The sequence below is a fragment of the Panthera tigris genome, chromosome D1, assembly GCF_018350195.1.
Source record: "Panthera tigris isolate Pti1 chromosome D1, P.tigris_Pti1_mat1.1, whole genome shotgun sequence".
Taxonomy (NCBI): domain Eukaryota; kingdom Metazoa; phylum Chordata; class Mammalia; order Carnivora; family Felidae; genus Panthera; species Panthera tigris.
The window spans coordinates 20,491,426-20,508,921 of NC_056669.1; the positions used below are offsets into that span (position 1 = coordinate 20,491,426).

The 17,496-nt window shown below is 47.5% G+C and overlaps 1 protein-coding gene across 4 annotated transcripts in view; it reads left to right on the top strand.

Moving 5' to 3' along the window:
- Positions 1–17,496, top strand: part of GRAMD1B (GRAM domain containing 1B) — a 241,443-nt gene that overhangs the window by 159,694 nt on the left and 64,253 nt on the right. Inside the window, exon 1 of one of the 4 annotated variants that reach the window (XM_042958018.1) lies at positions 4,111–4,341. The exons of the other annotated variants lie outside the window; for them this stretch is intronic. Within the exon in view, the coding sequence (XP_042813952.1) occupies positions 4,193–4,341 (149 nt within the window). The 5' untranslated portion in view covers positions 4,111–4,192. Of the gene's footprint in view, positions 1–4,110; positions 4,342–17,496 lie in introns of those variants that run through there. 4 annotated transcript variants of the gene reach the window in all.

Sequence of the window (17,496 nt, forward strand, 5' to 3'; positions counted from 1 at the left end):
ACTGTTCTGGAATCCTTTAATTAACAGCATCTGATCTCTCTATAATAATAAATATTGACTTACATAATTACGTTTAAGGGGCAGTATTGCAAATATGCAAGTACTTGTCTATTCTCCTCCTGTTTGACACTTAGGTTATTTCTTATTCCTCAAGATTAAAAATAATGTCATACTAACATTCTTCAGGTAAATACCTTAGAAGCCAGATTTCTAGGTCAACAGCTTTTTTTTTTTTTTTTTTTTTCCGTTTTTATTTTTAAGTAATCTCTACACTCACTGTGGAGCTTAAGTCACAACCCTGAGATCAAGACTCGCATGCTCTACCCACTGCGCCAGCCGGGGCGCCCCTAGGTCAGCAGCTTTAATACAGAGTGCCAAGTTGCCCTTCGGAAAGGTCGTTCCAATTTACACACCCGCCAGCAAGTTATGAGTGTTTGTTCCTTCCCCTTGTCCTTGCGTGCCTCGGCATTACCATTCTTTTTAGTCTTTGCCAATCTGATAATCCACAAGTGATATCTTAGAGTTGCATTCATTTGCGTCTCTTTCTTTGATCCTTGGTGACATGCTTTTAATTTCCTTATTACCCATGTATATTTCTCCTGTGAAATACCTTTTTGTTCTCTGCCCACCTCCTTGTTGAGGTGTTTGTCTTTTTCATCTCTCAGGACTCGACTGGAATAAGGATATTCACCCTTAGGTCATACATGTAATAAGTATTTTCCCTGGGCGGTGTGTCTTAACTTCAGGCTGTTTTCGGCACATAGAAGTGTATTTGTTTGTGATCCAGTTAATTAATCACTCTTGTCCTCTATGGTTTCTGTGTTTGGCATTATTCACAGAAAGTTCCTCCCAAACCAGTACCGTATACACATTCACTTTTGCTTTCTTTGAGTCCTTCTGGGATTTGGTTTTTTAAGTTTAATGCATCGGTTCATTTTGACATATAATTGCATCTACTTTTATAAAACCCGGGTGATTAAATTACACAGCACAGGCCTAGAGGGGACTGTGATAGGTCCCGTCCATTTTCCTGGCATCAGAGCACCAGGTAGACGAGCACTTCTTTTCCAGAGTACGACAGTCTACCATTTCCCAGCAGGTGCCCGCATTTACCATAATTCCTTCTGAAATCACCTCTGTTGTTGTGTGCCAGTTACGTGTTAATAATAGTCTGGCCTGAGGATTAAATGAATTTGCACATGAGATGAACGACAATCTATGGGATACTGCTTGGCACGTGAATATTCCACGTGTGTTTTATTGAACGCACGAATGACCGAATGAATGAAGGAAGGAATGGTGGTGTGAACAGTGGTAACAGGTCACTGACGATAACGTGAGATAGCAGGAGCTGTTCCATGGAAGCAGAGCCTTGGCCAAAGCAACAGTCTCAGGAGAGCACTGGCCAATTACATGTGGAAGAAGGAAAATTTATCATGTGGGTTTTGAGCAGGTGGCATTATAAGGGTTAGGACCCGTAGGCTGACATACACCATGCATTAGGTACATAAGCAACAGTGAACCACACTGGAGAATTCCAGGGGATGCTGTAGAGATATGGGGGAGTTCATCAGGGAAGTCGCCCTGGGGAAGGTGCATTGAGAGCAGAGCTTTTGAAGGAAGGTTGGGGCCGCATAGGAGGGATTCATGGAGTGAGGTCATTTTATGCAGATAGAATGATGTAAGCAAACAGTATTTTTTTTTTTTTAATTTGAAGTAGTGATTTTTTTTTTTTTTTTGCTTTTTTTTTCCCACCTCCTTTGCTTTTGATCTGTTTCCTCATTTCTCAGCTTTTTTTATGCTCCCTGCTTTTAGTGCCAGTTAGAAATTGTCATGACAAACGTTGTTCGTACAGTTGAGGAAAGTTATTCTTGAAGTGCTTGGGCTCTGGGGTAGAAAGACTCCAGGGAGTGGGAACGGAACACAAGGAACAGGAGGGTGGCCCTCTGAGAGGACGCACCGTATCAGCCTTTTTCCAGCTCCACTCAAGACGGAGGTGAAGTTGGCCTTTTCTAAGGTTTACTCACCATACAGTAGACATTCCCCTGAATGAGTGAAAATAGGCATAGCACTGAGATGCATAGCCATTAAGGAAGATGGACAGACGTGAAGGACCCCGGCCCGCCGCAGCCTGGGAAGCTGGGCGGGCGGTGGACGTTTTCGCGGTGAGGGATGCCGAGGAGGACACCTCGAAGGGTGGGCCATTTGGTCAGTACCCCGCTAACCTTGCCGAGGAAGGAGACCCTGCCTCTTCTGAGCTTCCAATCTCAAGGAATAGAAGTCCAGAAGAACAAGAAAAAGAGGGCTTTGAAGGGCAAAGAGATGCTAAGCAAACTCTGGACCTAGATGCTGAAGGATCCCGCATGAGTCATTGCAGTTGGCTGGTGTTGGCCGGAAGCTTTTCTTGGAAATCAAATTAGTGGGTACAATACAATCCCAGCGTAGAAGAGCAAGAAATAGGTTTCTGCCTCCATATCTTTTATTCCTTAAGGAATAAATCCCGTAAGGATTTCACCCTTTCTTCCACGAAAGCCCTCCGTCAGCCTGCCTCCTCTTCTTGTAAATAAAGTTTTATTGGGACACAGCCACGTTCTTTCCTTTCCATGTTGTCCATGGCTGTTTTAACCCTACGGAAAGAAGAGTTCAGTGCTGATGGCAGACTCTGTGGTCTGCAAAGCCCAATATATTTGCTATCTGGCCCTTTACAGAAAAAGTTTCCGACCCCTGCTTTATATTACGAATAGATGACTAATTTTGAGCTGTTTTTCCAGGAGAATCCTGGTTTGCACCAACCCATGCCATTTGCTAAATGAGTGCCCCTTTTCCTCATGGCACATATTTGCAAGATGACTTCGAACCGGTGGTGTGGTCTAGGATTCAGGCTTCTTGAGCACATAGTCTGACCATCTGAGCTGCCTGGGAGACCCACGTGGAGTGGCTAGTACCCTAATATAGCAGCCATTATTAGTTTCTGGTATTTATTTGCTGTTCAGTAAACGCCAAATTACAGAGAAACTGGGGCTCAGGGAAGTTAGGGAAGCTGCCCGGATTACATAAAGTGGTAGCAGTTGAACCCTGTGGGAGGAGAGCCCTTGCCCCACCCCTCCCCTGCATTGCCTGCCACCACCCCACACCTCGCCCTTTCCTCCCAACCTCCACCCTCTACCCCCATCTCTTTGTGATTTCTGGATCTTTCATTCATCAGCTTTTGCTCTTCTGGACGAAATACCATGTTTCTCTTGGAGCATCCATTCCTCGGTCAGTTTTCTTTTTGACCCCATCCCCCCTCCTGTAGTCATCTTTCTGACCTTGGCCCCCAAGCTCCACTTTCTTGGGGCTGACTCTCCTGGGGGGGGGGGGATGATTTTGAGAGGCAAATGAGGTCTTGGGTTCCCTGCACATCAGCAGTTCCTGCCGGATGGATCGCTGAACCTCATTTAGAGCGGCAGCTGTCCCCCCAGGTGCTCTGCCTTTTTCAGAAGACAGCAGGTGCCCAGAGAACCAGCTGGAGGGGGGAGCACGGCCCAGGGCCCCGGGGCACCAAAGTGGCAAAACGGCAGCCGCTGGGCAGGCTGAGCTGGCATTTCTGACCTTTGCGGAGAGAGGGCGTCCTTAAAGGGACAGCGAGCTCTTTTCTTTCCTGGTGGCCGGCTGCCAGTTCAGATGCCAGGGATTTGAAGAGGCCATTGTTCTGGCAGTGGAAGATGGGGGCCCAGACCGCCCAGTCTTTTTTTCTTTTCCCGTTACCAACCGCGTGTCCCCCTCTGATGTGCAGCCTGTCAAGTGTGGAGGGACGGTGAGCTGTCTTCAGTCACCCACCCTCCCCTCCTCCTCCGCAGTCAGAAGGCAGCCTCAGTCACCAAGGCTAAAGAACAGACTAGCCCTCACACAGCCTCCGGCTCCCCCTCCCCCAGGGCAGCCGCTCTAGTGGAGAATGAATGGTCTCTGCAGGCTGCAGTGAGGTGCCCCATGAGTTGTTTACTTGTCCAGGTGAAGCAACAGGACTGGTTTTCTACAAAGTGCCTTTTGTGAACCGCCATCGCTGGAACCACCTTAGGTGCTTGTTAAAACTGTACGTTCTAGGTTCCGGTTCTAGAACCTCCGGGGCCCCAGAATCTGAATAGCAACAAGCACACCATAGCTTGAGAACCACTAACTCAGTACTTTGGACACCTGGCTGGCCATCTGAATCATGTGGGGACATGTGGAATCAGACTGTCTGGGTGGGGCTCATGAATTTGAGCAAGGGAGCCTCTCTTTAGTGGTTAAGAGCAGATACCCTGGAGCTGGTGCACTGGGTTTGAATCCTGGCCCCACCAGCTACTATCTCTATGATCTTGGGTAAGTTCCTCAACCTCTCTTGTGACTCAGTTTTCTAACCTGGAATATAGGGATAATCTAGTATGTGCTGCGTAGGGTGATTATGAGAATTAACAGAGTTGATGTTTATAGAGTTCTTACAATAGAATTAACACATCAGTAGCACCATATACGTTTTTGGTGAAATCTTTTTTTTGTCTTTCTTTCTTTCTCTCTCTCTTTCTTTCCTCCTCCCTTCTTTTCTTCCTTTCTTTCTTTCTTCCTTCCTTCCTTTCTTCTTTCTTTCTTTCTTTCTTTCTTTCTTTCTTTCTTTCTTTCTTTCTTTCTTTCTTTCTTTCTTTCTTTCTTTCTTTCTTTCTTTCTTTCTATAAGCTGATCATCCAGGTCAGAGATCATGATTTGAATAGTCTTTTAGTGGCAAAGTCCCCTGGCTAAGCTGGCCTTGTAGGCTTCAGTAAATGACTGGCAGTTCTCAGGTGTATCTCCGTGACTCGCTGTGAAAAGGCCGGCCTACCATTGCCCTGCCCTATAGAGTAAGGAGAGAAATCCCTGCCTGGCTTCCACCTCTAGGAGAGGTGATGTGGATAAGCATTGGAATGCTATCACAAGAAGGGCCAGAGGCCACATCTATAAGGCTGACTGACCTCTTCAGAGGGAATTGAAGGATGGGAAAACAAACTCAGGCCAGAAATAGCTAGACATAAATACAAGGTATTATAATTACTGTCCACACCCAACTCGGTCCCCTGAGTTAAATCGAACCGTCTGCACAGCTTTCCTGACCTCAAGGAAGGAGAATGGACAGAAGTGTCCGTGGTGGGCTCAGCAGGGGTGGGGTGGGGTGGGGTGGTGTGTAACCAAGGGTACATGGGAGGCGCCACCCTCAGGGGCACCACTGAGCCAAAATAGGCACTAGGGTTGAGCATGCAAACAAGTTTTTATTATAACTTTTTGGTTTTGCAAAACCGTTACTTTTCTGGAAATGATCCTGTTGGACTCGAGTTTTCCACGTTAAGTATCCAGCTCAGGGCTTCGTTTTCTTCCCGTGCTCTGTCATTTCTCTTTGCACTCAGGAGTCAGATTTCTCCGGCTGCTTGTGGACATGGCGTGAGGTCGAGGCCGGGGGAGAGACACCCAGCCTGGGAGGACTGGGCTCTTCTACTTCTACTTGGCCCCTACCTGGCCCCCACTCCCGCCCCAGGGTGTGCTGTGAAATCATCAAGGCCGGACAAAAGGCCGTGGGGAGACTAGAGGGTTCTGATGCCATACACCCAGGCAGTGGTATTTTATAGATCCTGATACAAGGGTTTTGGGGGAGTCAAATGCTAGACTATTTAGAAGAAAACAAGCCAGTCCTCCGGGGCACGTCTCGTGGATGTTTTCCATCTTGATTGCAAATGTCAGCATACAGGGAACGCAGCAGTGGGCAGAGTTTTCCTAGCATCCACTCACTCCTACTGGAGCATATTTTACAAGATTTCCAGGAAGCTTCACAGGACCATTTGTGTTCGGGGGGGGGGGGGGGGGAGGTGGTTTTGATACCTTTGGTGGCTCAGAGACCCACAGTGATGTGCAGGAGCAGGACCTCAGTGGATGGAGAGACTAATTTTGTCAGCCTCCCCCAGGAGAAGGATTTGGCCACCTGCCCTATCACTTAAGAATATTGATTCATCATTTTGGAAGCCAATGGAAAAGTTCCATTTCCCCCCCCCCCCCCCCTTCCTTCTCTTCAGAGGAGCTGCAGGGGAGATCACTGCTTTGGGTGAGGATCTGAGCTGAGTGAGATCAAAAGGCCTTTCTACGCTGGGGCTGGGTAGAGGCTGTGGATGTTATTTTTGGCTCCTAACAGTAGAGGAAGACCGTACCTCTCCGTCTGGGGAAGAAGAACGTACAGAATTGAAACAGATGGAGATCCCCAGTGGTTTTCCCTACAAAAAGTGGAAGACCGTGTGCTCTTTGACACGCTGGAGCCTCACTGGACATCATCTACTACTCGGGCCTGCTTTGCCACAGATGCTGACTGCGGATGAGTCGGGAGGTTTGGGAAGGTCATCTGGACCCTCCTGGAGGAGATGGGGATGTGAAACCAGCAACTTGACTAGGAACTCACCCTCTGTGAGCCGGCCTCTTACAATGTGTGGCTGCCACAACTCTTAGGATATCCCCTCGTATTCCAAACCCAGTTATGCCACCCGGTAACATCCCTTTGGAGAAACAAAAAAATAAGGCTCCTCCATTGGCTTTCTTTCTTCCCTCCTTCTTTTCAAATAGGGGATGCCCTGCTTGCTCTGAGGCATCTGTCCTACAGTCTAAATATCTAATTACTCTGCAGTTTTGTGTAGGGCAGACCCACGCTGTCTTATTTATCTTGTCTGACCAGTAGACCTTGTAAAGTGTGGCAGTATTTCTAGGTACACTCCTACCAGTATTATTTGTGGGAAGTTGATTACCTCTTCCACTTGCTTCTGTCGGTGAGGCCCACATGAGGCCCACGTTTATTTTTTTGACGTTTATTTATATTTGAGACAGAGTGTGCACGTTCGGGGGGGAGGGGCAGAGAGAGACAGAAACAGAATCCGAAGTAGGCTCCCGGCTCCGAGCTGTGGGGCTTGAACTCACGAGCCGTGAGATCACGACCTGAGCTGAAGTTGGACGCTTGAACCGACTGAGCCATCCAGGCGCCCCCGCGAATTTATTTTAATTATTCTCAAAGCCACCTTGTAGTTTGGGTCCGTGCCGAGCTTTGGTCTTTGCCCACCAGTAACCAGCCTTCCACACTCCTTCAAGCTTTGGAGAAGAAAGGTCCTTGCCAGCAGGCCAGTGGCTTATTCTCCACCCCCGCCCCCTGCTTTAGGCAGCCTCATGTCCGGGGCGCGCGGCTGAAGGGTCAACACTGTGTGGACTGTGAGAAGGGAATTTGGTTGTGGTGAGATTTAATTTGGTTGGAGGGTGTTGTACTGCCAGGATGTCCTAGCATATGCGGGTAAGTGTCACCAGCCTGCCTCCTTACTCGCATCTCTTCTGCCCCTACCTGTTCCCCCCCACCCCCCCCCACGAGGTGTTGACTGGTCAGGCAGTGCCGAAACTCTCTAATGAGGATTGGCTTGGAGTTTGGAGAGAGAACCTGCCAGCTGCTCAGCACAGCATTTTTTAGCTCTTCTCTGGAGAGGCTGGAGGTGCAGAGGTAGGAAGAGGAGAGGCAGTTAGTTCAAGGCGGTGATGTGGCCAAAAGGGGGAAAGTAGAAAGAGACTAGGACCCAGAAACTCATGGCTTGGGTCACTGGCCCTATCTGCTTTAATAGATCAGCATTAGTGCCTTTTCCTGCTCTGCCCTCCCCCCTCCCCCCCCCCCCCCCCCCCCCCCCCCCCCCCGCTGCCGTGGTCACAGAGCTCATCTTTTTGTTCTTAATTAGCACTTTGACATGTGAGAGGTGAAGAATGAGGGGGGCATCTAGACCCAACGCCTTCATATACCAGATGGGGAAACTGAGGCCCAGAGGCCCATCCAGGGTCACACGCCAGAGTCCTCTAGGTGCCTAGCCTCCTGAAGGTGGACGCTTTTATAACACGAGTTTGGGATTGCCATATGTCAGTCACTCCTGCATTAGCCTGCATTGCCCTCATCTAGAATCAAGTGTATATTGGGTCCCTGCCTCGGAGGGGGGCCCATCTTGGGAGCAATAGCATTAGCAGCCCAGCGAGACCCTTTGGGGAGGGTGACTGAGCAGGCTGACTGCCACAGCTGGACATGTATGGGGAAAATGGAGTCCATACTTGTGTGCCACCCCATGGCAAGAGAGATTATGGAAATTCTCCCAATGCCCTTTTAGTGACTTCCTGGAGACTCAGGGTTGATTTCTAGGAGGAGCTAGGTCACAATGCTTGAAAACTGAGCTGCGGGGCTTTGCTTGCCACCTGCTTTTTCGGTCTTGCCTGGCCCCACCGGCCAACCAAGCTTCTAAGACACATGGGCGTGCATAGCGAACGGGAGGCAACAGCAGCGTCTCCAGCATGGCCCAAAGACCTCCCACCTGGGGGCAGTCATTGCTTTGACTAGGATTTCTTCTTAACTCATCATGATCCCCCCACCCCCTTCTGCCCTAACGTAGCACTCTTCCTGTCTTTCTCGCTAGCACCCAGTGTTGTGCCTAGCAATGCGATTTTCATGATGTCCGCTCCATTAGCCACCCAAGCTTCCTGGTTCTTTAAGCTAAACGGACAGTGGGTAGGGGGTGGAGGGAGATGGAGGGATGGTCATGTTGCCCAAGCCTTTGGCCAGTGGCAGGAGGGACTCACGTTCTCTTCTTAAGTACATGTCAACATCTTAACTGGGGCACCGGCAAGCAGGTTTCCCTCTTAAAGACCTTAATCCAGGATTAAAGAGAGGTCAGTTACCTCTGCAGAGAGGTGATTAGTCTCCCCTAATATCCTGTAGTGGACAGAGGTAGAAGGCCTACCATGGTTATCTGCCTGTCCTGGGGTGGGGGGGGGGGCCAGAACTCTCTAGACATCCCAGACTTGTACTGAATTCCTGAGTCTTGAGATTTGGCCATTTCCTTACACTTGAGCAGTGCGTCTCTCAGCACCTCCCTGTTCGCACACATTCCTTCATGGTAATTGGGGTATGTCTTAGGTTGGAAAGAGACTCTGGAAAGGACTCAGACAAATTTGCCTTGCAGGAGCTTTATTGGGAAATGGCTCTTGGGAATAGACCTGTAAGTAAGTGACCGAATCAGAATTGGACAGAGGAAGAAGTTAAACTTTAACGAACTTGCAGGAGGCTTTGACCAGTTCCGTGAAAAGCTCTGGCTCTGGAGTGGCCTCTCAGAGTTATCCCAAATTGAGGCAAAGGAGCAGGATTTCATGACCTTTTGGGGAGGGATTGTCCATTAGGTGTGGTCTGTCTTTACGGAGAAGGCATTATTCTTCGGTGAGGCTGTTCTCTTTGGTCAAGGGCAGTTCGGAGCTGGGAAAGCGAATGCCTGTTTCTGGGAGGCAGAATTACCACTACATGATAATATTCCTGCATGTGTCTCGGACCCAGGGACTTGCACTTGACCTTACTTACATCTTCTCTTTCTCCCAGTCGCCCTTTTGTACAACAGGTGCTATCTCCCTTTGACAGAGAGGGTCACGGTGGAGGGTCTGAGGGTAGCTGGTGGCAGACCATATCCAGAACTCGGTGACTGGGTGGCGGAAAGAACACTGGACTGAGTGGTCTGTGTCATTGTTTAATCCTCTTCCATGCTCACCTGTGTTAACCCGGGGATTGAGGGCTAAGTTAAACTTAAAACTACTTAATTTGCATAGTTAAGTAATTAGATGAGCTCTTTGCCCATGTCTTAAAGGGCTCCAGCCTTGCTTGTGGCCACCCTCCTCGCAGTCTCTTGTTCAGGACCTTCTTGCTCGAGCAGTTATAATTGCCTGGAAAGAGGACAACTTGCTTTTTTCTGTTAGGTGACCTTCCCTTTGGCCCTTCGGACTCCAGTCCCACCTGATACCTCTTCGCCCTTTCTTCTTCGATGTCTCTGTGGCTTCTGGACCCCGCGTCGATTCCTGCCCCTACCTGCTTCCCACAGAGTCATGATCAGATATGATTTCATTTATCCCCAATTCCATTTTTTTCCTCTTCGGGAATCAACTCCAGTTAGTTGCCTGGAACTTTCCGCCCACAAGGTGTGGTGTTCCGATCATGTGCTTTCTCAGCGGGGGTGGGGGACAGAACAGTCTGATGCCGGCCACCTTGTATAGATTCTTGCTGTGGCCACTGAGCACCTGCCCGGATTCTGTAAATCTAGGAGGAGAAATTTTCACTGCATTGAAGAATATCACCAGACTTACCCAAACTTGTCCTCTCTCTCTTTTTTTTAAATTTTTTTTTGATGTTTCATTTATTTTTGAGAGACAGAGAGACAGTGACTGTGTGAGTGGGGGAGGGGCAGAAAGAGAGGGAGACACAGAATACGAAGCAGGCTCCAGGCTCTAAGCTGTCAGCACAGAGCCCAATGCAGGGCTCGAACTCACAGACTGCCAGATCATGACCTGAGCGGAAGCTGGATGCTTAACCGGTTCAGCCACCCAGCCACCCCCATCCTGTCTTTTAAAAAGAGCGATTTTCAAAACCAGAAGAATAGAGCAAATGTAACTGGGTGGAATTAAAACCCAAATATCAGAGAAAAGAACAGAGGGCAATTTTGACTTTCTTAAAACTTGCTTAAGTCTCTAGTTCTCGATGAGAGACATCTCAGGGGTACTGAATACACTTACAGATGTGCTCATAATCTTTTTTGTCTTCTGTGAAATTGGTCAAATTCTCTTCTGTGAAATTGGAATAATAAGATTAACTGAGATATAACCCAATGTAACCTTCATAATGTGCCTAGAACAAGACCTGGCATGTAGTTCTCAATGAGTATCAGTTCTGATTATTAGTTGGAAAATCATTAAAAGAGAGGAAAAATGTCTTAGATTAAAATAATTGATTTCTAGGGAATTCAGGTTATTAGACTATACTTTCAGAAGTAATTTCCCTGTATATTTTGAAAGTTTATTTATTTATGTTGAGCGGGGAAGGGGCAGAGAGAGAAGGAGAGAACATCCCAAGCAGGCTCTGTGGAGCCTGATACAGGGCTCGATCCTACGAACTGTGAGATCATGACCTGAGCGGAAATCAAGAGGTGGATGCTTAACCAGCTGAACCACCCAAGCGCCCCAGAAATAATTTCTATATTACATTACTAGAGAATTAAGGTTGAAGTCATACAGACCAGTGGTATCTAAATTTTTGCCGCATTTGCAGTCACCTGGAGATCTTTAAAAACATCCCCAGACATTCTGATGTAATTGGTAGGAGGTGCGCCTGTGCACTGGGAATGTGTAAAAACGTTCTAGGTGATTCTGAAGTGTGGCAAAGTTTGGGAACCACCTGCATAGACCACTCGGTGGATGTACAATTGATCCCGGCTGAAAATCTAGAATGGATGGTTGGGAACATTTGGAAAAGAAAAAGGTGATACTCAGAAAAGCTAATTCTTCTGTTTGTGTAGGATTAGGAGAAAATTGGGAGGAGGGGGTTGGCGGGCATGGCGAATGGGGCTTTCTTTGACTTATATACAGAAGGAGCCCTAAGCCCTGAAAGTTCTGTTCCCAGTGGGCTAGGGGCTAGGTCTTCTTATCTGACTGCCCAGAGCCTATGTGGCTTTTATAGCCACTAAAGACTGGGCACTGGCTCAGTGGGGGCACAGGCTCTCCACAGAGCGAGAGCAGAGCCGTGTTAGAGCTGCCCGCACCCTCAGCGCCTTCCCCCATGTCTTGCTTCAGGTTTTAATTACATAGACATCTCCGCTCCTCATGTGAGAGATGCAGTATTAATGCGATGTCTTGGGTTACAGCTGGGTCACAGGCAATCAATATACCCTTTCGGACACCCCCGACCCAGCTTCCGTGGCTTAAAGTCTGAGCTGGGGGAACTCAGGGCAGGGCGGAAGCGTGCCGATTGTCAGTCCTCTTGCATGCGTGGTTCATAACACGTGGGCAATATCCTGAGCGTTAAATCTGGAACGAGTTGTTTAGTGGGGTCTTTGGAGCATCTGTCGACCAGGGTACCCCAGCTCTTGTGCACTACAGAGACCAACTTGAAAGACCCTTCATGGTGGCCCCTTGTCGTATTTTGATTTCTTCGGGTATATGTGGACCTCTCTGGCTAACAATTTAACTTCTTCCTTCTTCTGTCCCATCTTTGTGAAAGATTGATGTGTTTATACGTCCCATTCGCACTGCCTTGGCCCTTTGTCGCTCTTTGCAGCCAGTTGATGGAGGCAGCATTTCAGCGTGGATGACTGTGGAGTCAAGAGTGCTGAGAGACCTATCCTGGCTTCTCGGTCCACTGTCTCTGTGACCTGAGGAAATTATTTAAACTCTGAGTTATCTCCCTGTAAAGTAGGGTCGATGGGAAGAGGAAATGAAGGAACACATTCTAAATCCACAAAATCTCCGTCTGGCTCATAGAATGCTCTTAGGTACTTTTAGCCATTATCACTGCATCACTTGAGGGCAGGGACGGTGCTTCTTTTCGCTCATTGCTGTGGCAGTGTATCAGTGAGCCTTCTGTCAGGAGACAGCACAGCCGTGAGTTGAACAGGGATGATACAACGTTGAGAATCATTAACAGGTAAACAGAAGGCTCTAAAGAACGTAAGAGTAACAGATGTAGGGAGCAGCCACCACCTTTAGGATTGAGGCAGAGAACCCAACGAAGGAAAACACCTACAAGGGTGATCCCCATGCAAAGGTGGAGATCCACGTTCACTGGAGACAGTGTGGGGGTGGCCCAGTGTGTGGCACAGAAGGTTGTTGAGGTGCCACAGGCTGGGGCTGGTAAACAGACAAGTGCCCACTAGGGGTGCCAGTGAGGCTTATTAGGCCAGCGGAGTGTTCACCAGGTACAGCTCCAGCATCATGAGTCAGGGCAAAGAAGGGTGGATTTGGACCTGAGGGGCAATAAATGGATAACTGGCCTGAGTAGGAGCAATGGGACTTGACTTGCAGTGTCATTTCAAGGGCTAAATGCAATATCATGATTGTAACTGCTTTTGGTTAAGTGCGGTTACTTAAAAAAATATATTTTTTTTTAAGATTTATTTATTCTTGAGAGACAGAGACAGAGACAAAGCACAAACGGGAGAGGGGCAGAGAGAGGGAGATACAATCTGAAGCAGGCTCCAGGCTCTGAGCTGTCGGCACAGAGCCTGACGCGGGGCTCGAACCCACGAACCACAAGATCATGACCGGAGCCGAAGTCGGACGCTTAACTGACTGAACCACTCAGGTGCCCCAAGTGTGGTAACTTTTGAAGTGCCTTTTACTTCATAGGTGTTTGTTTATGGAGGTAGCATGGTGTGGTGAAAACATAGGTTTTAGAAATACGTATGTGACCTTGGATAAGGATAGGCTTTTTTTTTTCTTCTAAGTTTTACTTATTTTCAGAGAGAGAGAGAGAGAGCATGTGAGCAGGGGAGGGGCAAGGAGAGAGAGAGATTGAGAGAGACAGAGAGAGACAGAGAGAGACAGAGAGAGACAGAGACAGACAGACAGACAATATCCCAAGGAGGCTCTGCACTGCCAGCACAGAGCCCAGTGTGGGGCTCAAACCCACAAACTGTGAGATCATGACCTGAGCCAAAGTCTGACACTCAACCAACTGAGCCAGGATAGTTTTCTATATTTAGTTTTCTCATCAGATTAAAAAGAAGTTTTATAAGTAAATAAGATATGTGCCTAGCACATGGTAGATTCTCAGTAAATGTCCTATCTCTATTCCTTTTCCTTCTTTGATTTACCAAACACTTCAGGGATCTCCTAGATTAGCACCTGTATTTTGGATGATGGTGGTAGCAATGTAATCGGGTTCACTTCAGTCGATCATTCCCCGTAATTCAAGAAATTCAGATTTCGTTAAAATGAAAGTACTACTTAAAAAAGTCTTTTGTTTTCATTGGGATGGGAGTAGAGTTCAAAGACAGAATAGGACCTTGTCCTTTGTCTCCCATTTTTGTCAACAACAATTACTAAGTGCTTGAGGTGAACAAGATACTAGGTGCACGCCAACCTTCTTTCTATAGAATGTGATTGAACGGGACTATGTCGAGTGGGACCGGATTGGATTTGCAGGTGCACCTTAACTTCTCTTTCTTCCCCCGATTCCTCCAGGGTGCTCTTTGGAAAGTGCTTTTGATATTGCACAGGACTCAGAAAACCTCTTTGCCTCTTCAAAAATAGAAGCTAATGTCAGCTTTCCATATCTCTAAGGGAAAGGTTTAATTCAGAAAAAGATACCTACTTTTACCTCCCATTTCCTAAATTCATTTACAGAAAAGCAGTTTGGGAATTTAGGTGCCAAATAGCTCAGCTGTTAAAAGGCGGAGGTTGAGTCTGGGGGTGTCGGTTGCATCTGCAGAAAGCCGGTTTGCTCCTTTCGGATCACAGGTCTTCGATCTCTTAGACTCAGCGGCCTCTGCAGAGTTTGTGCTGTGACTTTCAGGGACGACGAGAAAGCAGTGCAAATCTAGTAAGCCCTCTTTAGCACAAGAAGGCCCCTGCCTGCCCCGCCCCCCCCCCCCCCCATGATGTGTCAGTAGCACTTCTTTTCATGCACGATGCAGTGGTTAAGAGTGGGACTCGGGTGGGGGCGCCTGGGTGGCTTAGTCGGTTAAGCATCCCGCTTCGGCTCAAGCCCCGTGTCGGGCTCTGTGCTGACAGCTCAGAGCCGGGAGCCTACTTCCAGTTCTGTGTCTCCCTCTCTCTGCCCCTCCCCCACTTGCACTCTGTCTCTCTCTCTCTCTCAAAATTAAATAAACATTAAAAATTAAAAAAAAAAAAGTGGGACTCGGGTAAGGCAGTCGGGGTTTCAGATACATGTTCTACTGTTTATGAACCATATGCTATAGGAAAGTTAGCAAACCTGCCACCTCTTAAGTTATTAACCCATCGGAAAAAATGGGGGTGAGAAGTACCTGTTTCATAACATTGTTGGCAGGATTAGATGAGATCGTTCACTTCAGAGACTTAGCAAGTTGCATCACACGCAGAAAGTACTCTATTTCTGTTTATTATCAGGTTAATTTTGGTTTTATGTAGCTCAAGTGAGGAGCTTCAAATCATGGAGAAAAGGTTTACATTTTATAACACAGTAGATACAACCCAGATTCTCTGATTTGCTTGCTCTGTAACTTTCCTACTATTCAGTGAGGTCTAGTTGGGGAGTCGCAAAGAACATTCTGACAATGGCAGGGGGCATAACCTGCAGCTTATGGAACTGAGATTTTTCTTAGGTCCAGACTCAGACTCAGTTGAAGGCTTATGAATACCTGTCTCACCACTAGAAGTTCTTTCTTTTTTTCTTTCTTTCTTAAATAGCTGTTGTTTTTGACCAATATTGATAATCATGGTATTTTGATTCATTGGACTGATACTCTGTGTCCGATAAAGTGAAAAGCTTGTTACATGTATTTACCTCACTTAATCCTCGCAGAATCCAGTGAGTTTCTGTTATTTTTTGACTAAAGATTAAGAAGTCTGAAGCTTAGTGAGGCTAACTTTTTTCAAAGGTGACAAAATTAGGAATTGAGAGAGCCAGTATATGAAGTCTGCTTGGTCCGATCTCAGCCTGCCCTTTTAACCCACCGCTATTAATCTAAACTGTTGAAGATACTAACACGATAGGGGGATGTGGAGGTGTTTCAGAGGAAAGACGAATTTGTGCATTTTATATGGAAGTAGGAAAGCCTCTGAAAAGTTAGTATGATTTGTCCAAAGTCACGCGATAAGTGAGCCAAGACGAAGGCTCTGGCTGGTTGACTCCACCAACCCCTTTGTTAAGTCTGTTAATAGAGGACAGGACAGTCAGTACAAAGATATTTACCGAGTACCTGTGCTGTGCCCAGAACTCCTACATGTTGGAAGGACATGAGAAAAGTAGCCTACAACCTTCTTAGGAAGAGAAAACTAATGGAGTGAACAAAAGAATCTCCAATTAAGTTCCTTCTAGTTTATAAGGGCAGGGGTGGGGGAGATACCAGCTTTTCTTGGTTCCTGTTCCATGCCTTTGTTTTAGTCCATCATTTTTTCAACAGTATCAGAGAGGAAAGATACTATTGGCTTCTTCAGATAAAGAGGCTGAGTCTGAAATGTGGGGGTGGGGGTGGGGGTGGGGGTAGATGGATTTACACAAGGGTCAGAGAGCCAGAAAGCAGCAAAGCTTAGCTTTGCATGCAGATTCAACTGCACAGTGCAAGCTCTTTCTAAGGAGTAAGAGAAGAGGGGAGGGAGTTGGAAGGTCCAGAGTGAGGAAGGTATTTGAGAAGGGGGCAGGACTTGAGCCAGACAGGTACTGGTGGGTAGAATTGGGGCAGAATTGGTGTCTTAGGGTATTGCTTGTACACCTTTCTTTGGAGTCGAAGGAACTTCCTCTGGGTAACCGAAGTAGAGGCCAGATACCCAAACCTGTGTGCTTCTTGATACAGTGAAAGCACTCTTCTATCGATGGTTGCAGACAGAAACAATCCTGGAAAGGCCTTTCAGGCTGAGCCTGATAGGTAAGGCTTGACAGTCCCAGAGTGAGACTTTTTGCCAACAGATGCCCAAGAAGTATTAGCTCCCAGCATGAGTCTGGTGAGCAGGACACGGGGGACATCGATAGATTATAATTATTATTCACCTTCAGCAGGTTATCCTGTGTAGCTGCAGCAGACAGACAAAACTCTGTCCTTTAGGAATATCCAGAGAGCAAGAATGCATAAACCAGCCCTTTGCTACCCCAGGTGTGGCCTGTGGAATGGCAACATGGGCATCACCTGAGCGTCTGTTAGAAAGGCCAACTCTTGGGCCCTCCCGTAGACGTTAGAATCTGTGGTTTAACAAGATCCTTGGGGGATTAAGGTTTGAGAAACACTGAGCTAACCGCCATCATTCTTTTTGTTATTTGTTTGTTTGGGCTCATGTTTGGGCTTCCCTTGCTACTCTGTCAAAAGGTGATGGTGATGTTCCAGAGGCTCAAGGTCATGCCTGGGGTGTTAGGCAGTTCATTGTCATGGGATTTCTAGTCTGGTGATGATTCCCAGCTCAGCCTTTCTTGCCGCGGGACCATCCACCTTTCCAGGGCTCAGCATCCTTACGTTTGGTGTGGTCATAATGAGGCCTATATAGATGATTGTTGTAGAAAGCAAATTAATGTGAGGGAAAGTGCCTTGCGGGCCGTAGATGACTTTCAAAATATTCATTACTACCCTTGTTGACTAGACTGCCTGCCTCTCGACTGAAAGAACACTTGTCTGGGGGCTTTTGCGGTACCACTGAAATCACTGCGTTTCAGTGAATGGAGAGGACAGAAAAAACCTTTTTAAGAGGCGCAGCTTAGGAGTTCAAAAACTCAGATGAGCCTCCTTTGTCATGACTGCAAGTGCTTTACTTGAGTGTTATTTTCCTGGTCTGTGAGGATCAGCCCGGCTGTCTTGGGAGTCTGGGAGAGGCTACCCTGAAGAGGCCCTCAGCCATTTTCTTGCATAGAGTCTGGTCTCCAGCGCTGCCTTCCTCCTCTCCTGTATTCCCAAGGCTGGGGCCATGAGAGCAGCTGTCATCCTTTGAAAGAGGCAAGGCTCTATTTTGAGCCAGGCGCCTGTG